This window comes from Stegostoma tigrinum, unplaced genomic scaffold, assembly GCF_030684315.1.
Source record: "Stegostoma tigrinum isolate sSteTig4 unplaced genomic scaffold, sSteTig4.hap1 scaffold_453, whole genome shotgun sequence".
Classification (NCBI taxonomy): domain Eukaryota; kingdom Metazoa; phylum Chordata; class Chondrichthyes; order Orectolobiformes; family Stegostomatidae; genus Stegostoma; species Stegostoma tigrinum.
In genome coordinates, this window is record NW_026728381.1 from 45,748 (window position 1) to 55,000 (window position 9,253).

The 9,253-nt window shown below is 46.9% G+C and overlaps 1 protein-coding gene across 1 annotated transcript in view; it reads right to left on the reverse strand.

Annotated features, from left to right (window-relative positions):
* Nucleotides 1–1,216: 1,216 nt before the first annotated feature.
* Nucleotides 1,217–9,253, reverse strand: part of LOC132208533 (uncharacterized) — a 26,563-nt gene continuing 18,526 nt past the window's right edge. Inside the window, exons 3-4 of the mRNA XM_059644039.1 lie at nucleotides 3,780–4,048; nucleotides 1,217–3,541 (exon numbers count right to left, since the gene is read on the reverse strand). Of these exons, the coding sequence (XP_059500022.1) occupies nucleotides 3,536–3,541; nucleotides 3,780–4,048 (275 nt within the window). The 3' untranslated portion in view covers nucleotides 1,217–3,535. The remainder of the gene's footprint in view (nucleotides 3,542–3,779; nucleotides 4,049–9,253) is intronic.

Below are 9,253 nucleotides of genomic sequence, written 5' to 3' on the forward strand. Positions count from 1 at the left end.
TTGGTACCTTTTCCTTCCATAAAACTGCTTTCAGTAGATGCGCACAGAATTCATTTTATACACGTTGAACAGTTGGTAAGTTCAAGAGGCCAGTTCCAGCACTTTGACTTGCATCTGCTTCATCATCCAAACAGAACAAAATAAAGACTCACTCTTTGTAAGTCACGTTTTCCATTTTTAGTGACAAGGTGAAGTGCGAGAACTGCTCACTTGATGTTAAAAACTCCTAAGTATGTACCTATATATTTCAATTCTGTGAAATATGTGGAATGAGTTCGAGAGAAGGATTAATTTTCTTGTGCTGGGAGAGAGCTGGGACAGATAAAATAGGTTGAATGGCCTCCTCCCATGCTAAAAATGTCCATAACTGTTCTTGGCCCTGCTAAATTGAAGTGGCCATCCTTTCATTACGACTGTGAGACGCAGCATGTTACGATAGATGGCACAATGAAGAAATCCTTTGTTATTAATGAATTTTTCAGTACTAGGCATTCTTCCGAAGTCAAATGTTCGATATGTACCTGTTGCACTGACTTGGTTCCAAACAGTTATAATGTGGAGGTGCTGGTGTTGGACTAGGATAGACAAAGTCAGAGCTCACATGACATCAGGTTGTAATCTGACAGGTTTATTTGAAATCACACAAGCTTTGGGAGTGCAGTCCCTTCATCAGGTGCGGTCAGGGAGGTAAACACACAGACACACAATTGATAAGCAGACAGATCAAAACATCATACAACTGGTGTGAGTGGAGTGTCAGATAATAAGTCTTCATCCAGGATGTTTGTTTGTTTGCAGATATTTTGTTGAAGAAACACACAACTTGTAGTTACAGTCAGTGTGGTATCTTATAAATTCTTGCTTTTGAAATAAAGGTTAAAACTCTCAGACAGATTCTGAACACAAGCCTCTAAACTACAAGTCAGAGTCTGACCTGAGATGCCACCTTTTGTACATTCCTGTTGCGCTGCCTGATTATCATGACAACACAGCACTGACATTGGCTTTATAAACGCTTTACTTGCCTCTAACACTCTTGGTCACCTGTACAGAGTTATTATCTGACACTCCACTCACACCAATTCTATGATCTTTTGATCTCTCTGCTGATAAGCTGTGTCTCTCTGTGGTCACCTCACGAACTGCACCTGATGAAGAGGCTGCACTCCAAAAGCCTTTGAGATTTCAAATGAACCTGTTGGACTATAAGCTGGTGTCATGTGACTTCTGACTTCAAACACTTGTAGAATGTGTTTTCAATCCTACCGTGACTTGACAATAAGTCAACTTCTTAAAATTTATAAAATGAGAATGTCAAGTGAAGTATGTCTAACCTTGAGCATTTAAAAAAGGAAATATTACAACCATAGTATAGTCAGACAGTAAAGACAGAAGGAATGATTGAATCGACTGTGTCTGACACCACACAATTAATCCCCCTTATGGAAGAAAGGTTGGCTGTGTTCTCTTTCTTCAGGAACATCCAGCTAATACCACCTTACCACTGCTTGTTTTATTCATCTGGTGTTCCATCTAATTCCTTGCAGTCTTGGTCAAACCTTCATGTAATTTATTTAAATTTTCAATAAAATAAATTTAACTTTATATTCCACAATTTTAACATTTCCTTTTAAGGTTTGAACGGTTCAGTTCGTACAGTGCACATGTTGTGTTAATAATTGGAGAAGATGGTGGAAAAATCAAGATATATTGACAAGTAAACAAATGGCTAACTTCTGTTTCCTTGTCAGTAATGCCTTTTGAACAGAACATAAAGTTGCGCAACTATGTAGAGATAACAATTTAAAACTGGGAAGACCACTTTGTGGTCCCCACACCAATCTCTATTCACTACCTACTGATTGCATTACTCCGCCTTGGCAACAATGTAATATTACGCTTGTCTCAGCACAACCTTGGCATCTTGTTTATCCCATGATGAACGTCCGACCACACATTCATGCAATCCCTGAAGCTGTCTCTTTACATCTTTTCAATCCTGCCTACCTGTCTCTTGTCTTGGCTCATTAGCAGTGAAACCTTCATCTGGAACTACTTCACTTCTGGACCTGACAATTCCAATGCATTCCCTGTTGGAGTCCCACATTTGCCCATTGAAAACTTGACGTCGTCTAAAACTCCACTGCCCGAGTCTCACCTTGAACCAAATCCTCTTCTCTGTACTTTCTACCTGACTGATACTATTAACAGTAATTTTATTAAATTCTCATTTTTGTTTCCAAATCGTTCCTTGGCTACGCCTATCGCTATTTTCGTAATCTCCACCAGTCCAACTATACTTCAGGATATCTGCACTCGTCTAATTATGTCCTCTTGCCCACTCTTGATTTTAAAGGGCCCACTACTAGTTGCCAAACATTTAATTGTGTCGGCTTCAAACCCAAGAAGAGACTTCCTACACCTTCAGCGAGCAAACTCACATCCCGACCCTCAACCCGAGCAACAAATCTTCTCAAAACTCGCTAACTTCCTACACCTCTTAGCCTCTGGACGTTTCCTCTTCTAAGGCACTTTTTAAAACAATCCTCTTTCATCAAGCTCTTGATCGTCAGAACTAACAACTTAATAAGGCTCAGTTGTATTCTGGGATCGTGAATACTCCTTTCAGACGCCTTCAAAGTTTCCCTCCATTAAAGAGATTTTATAAGTGGTTCAAGTCATTGCCAAGCAGAGGGGGACGAATTGGGGAGTTACTTCAAAGAGCTATGATATGCCAAATGACCTCCTTCCACACGGGCCAACTCTGATTCTACAAAAACAAAAATGATTTTCAGACTTGGGAAGATCCCTCAAAAATGTCACAAGTAACCAGCTTATGGGCAGAGTCGAGCTGCTGAGATGATAGACCAGGATTTAGGGGTACCAGGAGTGATAATATGCTGAACACAATCAAATTTTGAGGTTGTAGAATGATATGGTCTTCATCATTTTTGACACTTGGACCATTTTCCTTCCTTTCCACAGAACAAGTCAAATAGCGGCAGCACAATGTTGCATGGCCGCTCAAGCCTGCTCCACCGTCGATGATGATTGTGGCTGGTCTTCCACATCAATTAAACTTTGGCTCATATCTCATCCTCTTCTCAAAACATCGATCTATTCACGTGTAGTATCCCTCTCGCTAACTTAATGAGAATTCATTCCAATCACTGAACTCCTAACGCTGACCCACCCCAGGTCAAAAAATTCAGCTGAGATCAGGAACTGATCTCGCCTGTATGGCTGAGCTGGCTTTTAAAATGTTTGCCAGTGAGAGAGTCCCAGTGAGAAACATTCATTAAAAAAAATAATTGCATGGATTGCTCTCCAATCCTAAACTCTATTCAAATTCAGTTGGTTTGTGATGCAGAGTGATGCCCTGCAGAGAGGGCTCAATTGCCATACCAGTGAGCTTACCACAAAGGGTCTTCGCCTCAACCGCTCTACTTGACTGAGGCATGGTGATCTTCAGGTTAAATCATAACCAGTTGTCTCTCTCTAAGGAGTCGCCAAATGGCGTGCTCAGACTTTACCTTTAACCCTGATAACATGGCAACAAGCAGATAATTTAGCTGATGTCACTGACTAATAGAATCCTCAATTATACTGATATTCATGTTGTGATATCATCAGAAGGCATGCTCAACTAAGTTTTAATTTGCAAATTAAGTTAACAACCATTCAATCAATATTACTGAAGTACTCATATTACTGATCGTCTCGATACAACATTGTGGTTACATCTGTTCATAAGTGAAGTGTAATGTAATTGCACTTACTGTGGTTTTATCAATGTGATCCTGCAATGAGTCAATAAGCAGGTCACCCACAGGTTGCCAATCAGTGTGGACACCCTCAGCTGTTATCACATGAGCCTCAAGATCATCCAGCGCTTTCTGCAGTTCTTGAAGTTTCTCCAACGCCTTTTCCACCTGTTTCTGCCAGTTGCTCGCACGGGTTTTCAATTGCTCCCAATTTTCCTTCACTTCTGTTGACTGTTTGCGGACAGCTTTGGCAATTCTCTGGGCTCTCTCTTCCGGGGTAGGTTCTGGAAATATGAAGTGCAAATAATTTATCAACTGTTCATGATTTTGATCGATAGATTTTCTTTCTAAACCCCTTTCCTTTAAAAGGTCTCTCTGGACTTTCTCCTGAAATTGGGATATCTAAGACTGAAGCACATCAATGATAAATTCTGTAATTAGCCAAGGAGGTCGTGGAGCCATGAACAGAGAATCACAGAGAACCAATACAAAGCCAAATAAAATTCCGCAGATATTTGAAATTTGTCACGACCAAGGAAGCTTTAAAAAAGGAAAAGGATGAGTGACTAAATGGGTACAATTCTCAACAAAAGATTTGAAAAATCCTTTCAGGATATCTTTCATAGCTATGAGACAAACATCCAACACAAACCAACTTTCATCTTTCAGGACTGGCAAGTTAGAATGATAAACCCAAAGTCTACCCTGCATCGTTCTCTCTCGAACTCACTTAATGAGGTTGTTAAGAGATGTAGAGATAACAAAGTGTGCAGCTGGATGAACACAGCAGGCCAAGCAGCATCTGAGGAGCACAAAAGCTGACATGTTGGGCCGAGACCTTTCATCAGAAAAGGGGGAGGGGGAGAGAGTTCTGAAATAAATAGTGAGAGAGGGGGAGGCGGATCAAAGATGGACAGAGGAGAAGATAGGTGGAGAGGAGACAGACAAGTTAAAGAGGTGGGGATGGAGCCAGCAGAGGTGAGTGTAGGTGGGGAGGAAGGGAGGGGAGAGGTCAGTCCGGGGAGGACGAACAGGTCTCCGGGGCGGGAAGAGGTTAGGAGGCAGGAAATGGGGGTGGGGTTTGAGGTGGCAGGATGGGATAGGTGGGCTGGTTTTGGGATGCGGGAGGGGGAGGGGTGATTTTGAAGCTTGTCAAGTCCACATTGATACCATGGAGTGCAGGGTTCCCAAGCGCAATATGAGGTGCTGCTCCTGCAACCTTCAGGTGGCATCGTTGTGGCACTGCAGGAGGCCCAGGATGGACATGTTACCTGAGGATTGGTCGGGAGAGTCGAAACAGTTCGCGACTGGGAGGTGCAGTTCTTTAGTGCAAACTGAGCACAGGTGAAGCGGTCCCCAAACCTCTGTTTGGTTTCCCCGATGTAGAGGGGGCCACAATGGCAACAGTGGATACAGTCTACCACATTAGCAGATGTGCAGGTAAACATCTGTTTGATGAGGAAATTCTTCCTGGGGCCTGGGATGGGGGGGAGGTATCGGGACCAGTGAATTTTCAACGTTGTGATGACAACATTTATGGATATGCAGAGAAAAGTGCTGGGTGCAGGGAGTGCTAGAGGGGAGTGTGGAGCGGATAAGGGTGGTGGGAAAAATGTCTTTGGTGGTGGGGTCGGATTGCGGATGGCAGAAGGGTCGGAGGACGACGCATTGAATCCGGATGTTGGTGGGGTGGTACGTGAGGGCGACGAGGACACTGTTTTGGTAGTTATTATGGGGTGCGGGTGTGAGGGATGAGTTGTGGGAAACGCGGGTGACACGGTCGAGGGTGTTTTTGACCACTGAGGAGGGGCAAGTTCCGGTCCTTGAACAACCCTCAACAGTTTCTCTTTCAATTCCTCCCACTTCCTGCAGACAAAGAGGGTGGCCAGGGTAGCCAAATGGGCCCAAGCTCTGCCTGCCTCTTTGTAGGTTACATGGAACGCTCCCTCTTCCGTACCCACACTGGCCCTCAACCCCACCTCTTCCTCCGTTACATTGATGACTGTATCGGCACCGCCTCGTGTTCCCACAAGGGGCTCTAACAGTTCATCCACTTCACCAACACCTTCCTCCCGAACTTGAAGTTAACCTGGACAATATCTGATACCTCTCTCTCCTACCTGGACCACTATGTCCAACCACTGAGAAACAAATATCCATTTCAACTCCACCAATTCCCACAGCTACCAAGATTACACCTCCTCCCACCATATTCCTGCAACAATTCATCTCCTATTCCCCATTCCTTTGCCTCTGCATCTGCACTCCCAGGATGAGGTATTCTATTCCCGTATATCTCAGATGTCCTCATTTTTCAAGGACCACAACTTGCCCCGCTCTGTGGTTGATAACGCCCTCGACCGTGTCTCCAGCATTTCCTGCAACAAATCCCTCTCACCCCACCCCGCAACAACAACCAAAACAAAGTCTCCCTCGTCCTAACGTACCACCCCACCAACCTCCGGATACAACGCATCATCCTTCGAAACTTGCAGATTCTCTGGGAGGCTACGGAGGAGGCGGCGGAGCCTTTGGCCTTGATCTTCGAATCCTCAGTGTCTACAGGTTTAGTACCAGAAGGCTGGAGGGTTGCAAATGTTGTGCCCTTGTTCAAAGAGGGCAGTAGAGATGACCCAGGTAATTATAAACCCAGTGAGCCTTCCGTCTGTTGCAGGAAAAGTTTTGGAAAGGATTGTAAGAGATCGGATTTATAATCATCGAGCAAGCACCAATTTGATGGGAGATAGTCAACACGGATTTGTCAAGGGCAGGTCGTGTCTCACAAGCCTCATTGAGTAATTTTGGAAGGTGACCAAGCACGTGGATGAGGGTCGGGCAGTTGACGTGGTGGACATGGACTTCAGTAAAGCCTTCGATAAGGTTCCACATGGTAGGCTATTGGAGAAAACATGGAGACATGGGATTGAGGGAGATTTAGCAGGTCGGATTAGAAACTGGCTTTGGCGAAGGAGGCAACCAGTGGTGGTTGATAGAAAATATTCAGCCTGGAGTCTGGTTACTACTGGTTTGTCTCAAGGATCTGTTTTGGGACCACTGCTGTTTGTCATTTTTATAAATGACTTGGACGGAGGCATTGGTAGATCGGTTAGTAAGTTTGCAGATGACACTCAGGTCGGTGGAGTGGTGGACAATGTGGAAGAATGTTGCACGTGACAGGTAGACTTGGATGAACTGCAGAATTGGGCGGAAAGGTGGCAGATGGAGTTCAATGCGGATAAATGTGAGGTGATTCACTTTGGGATGAATAATAGGAAGGCAGAATATTGGGTCAATGGAAAGATTCTTGGTAGTGTTGCTGTGCAGAGGGTGTCCATCTGTGTCGATCCCTGAAAATTGCCATCCAGGTTGATAGTGCTGTGAAGGCGGCTTACGGTGTTTTAGGTTTTATTGGCAGTGGAATTGAGATGCAGAGCAACTGTCCAAAAAACTGGTGCGGTCTCATTTGGAATATTGCGTACAGTTCTGGTCGCCCCATTACAGGAAGGATGTGGAAGCATTGGAAAAGGTGCAGAGGAGATGTTGCCTGGTCCGGAGCGAAGGTCTTCTGAAGAAAGGCTGAGGGACTTGGGTCTGTACTCATTGGAGAGAAGGTGGTTCAGAGGGGATTTAATAGAGACATACAAGATGATCAGTGGATGAGACAGGGTGGACAGTGTGGGTCTTTTTCCGAGGATGATGACGTCAGCTTGTATGAGGGGGCACAGCTAAACAGTGAGGGATAATAGATTTGAGATAGATATCAGAGGCAGGTTCTTTACTCAGAGAGTGTAAGGATGTGGAACCCCCTGCCTGCCAATGCAGTTAGCTCAGCCACATTAGGGGCATTTCAACAGTCCTTGGAGAAGCATATGGATGATAATGGGATCGTGTCGGGGGATGGGCTGAGATTAGTTCACTGGTCCATCCACATCATCGCAATGAGCCAAAAAGCACACCGTTGTCTCTACTTCCTTGGAGGCTAAGGCAATTGCGTGTGCCCACAAGGGCAACTTTCATTGATGTACCACAGAAAGCATCCTATCTGGATGCATATCACAGCACGGTTCCTCTAGCAAAACAATCCCTAATTATTATGGCTCCTGCCTTTCTTCTTCCAGGCAGAATTGGTTCTGCTTTGTCATAACTAATTTGGGAGAAAATCCACGCTCAGTCTAAGTTAATTCTTCCAACAATTCAGATACCATGGAATACTGAGCAATGAGTTGGTGTGTGAGAAAAAGAGAGAGAGAGAGAGAGAGGGAGAGAGAGAGAGAGAAAGCCAGAGAGGTTGGGGGAGTGGGGGAGAGAGAGAGAGCGCGAGAGAGAGAGAGCGCGAGAGAGAGAGAGAGAGAGCGCGAGAGCGCGAGAGAGAGAGAGCGCGAGAGAGAGAGCGCGAGAGAGAGAGAGCGCGAGAGAGAGCGCGAGAGAGAGAGAGCGCGAGAGAGAGAGAGCGCGAGAGAGAGAGAGCGCGAGAGAGAGAGAGCGCGAGAGAGAGAGAGCGCGAGAGAGAGAGAGCGCGAGAGAGAGAGAGCGCGAGAGAGAGAGAGCGCGAGAGAGAGAGAGAGCGCGAGAGAGAGAGAGCGCGAGAGAGAGAGAGCGCGAGAGAGAGAGAGCGCGAGAGAGAGAGAGCGCGAGAGAGAGAGAGCGCGAGAGAGAGAGAGCGCGAGAGAGAGAGAGCGCGAGAGAGAGAGAGCGCGAGAGAGAGAGAGCGCGAGAGAGAGTGAGCGCGAGAGAGAGTGAGCGCGAGAGAGAGTGAGCGCGAGAGAGAGTGAGCGCGAGAGAGAGAGAGCGCGAGACAGAGTGAGCGCGAGAGAGAGAGAGCGCGAGAGAGAGAGAGCGCGAGACAGAGAGAGCGCGAGAGAGAGAGAGCGCGAGAGAGAGAGAGCGCGAGAGAGAGAGAGCGCGAGAGAGAGAGAGCGCGAGAGAGAGAGAGCGCGAGAGAGAGAGAGCGCGAGAGAGAGAGAGCGCGAGACAGAGAGAGCGCGAGACAGAGAGAGCGCGAGACAGAGAGAGCGCGAGACAGAGAGAGCGCGAGACAGAGAGAGCGCGAGACAGAGAGAGCGCGAGACAGAGAGAGCGCGAGACAGAGAGAGCGCGAGACAGAGAGAGCGCGAGACAGAGAGAGCGCGAGACAGAGAGAGCGCGAGACAGAGAGAGCGCGAGACAGAGAGAGCGCGAGACAGAGAGAGCGCGAGACAGAGAGAGCGCGAGACAGAGAGAGCGCGAGACAGAGAGAGCGCGAGACAGAGAGAGCGCGAGACAGAGAGAGCGCGAGACAGAGAGAGCGCGAGACAGAGAGAGCGCGAGACAGAGAGAGCGCGAGACAGAGAGAGCGCGAGACAGAGAGAGCGCGAGACAGAGAGAGCGCGAGACAGAGAGAGCGCGAGACAGAGAGAGCGCGAGACAGAGAGAGCGCGAGACAGAGAGAGCGCGAGACAGAGAGAGCGCGAGACAGAGAGAGCGCGAGACAGAGAGAGCGCGAGACAGAG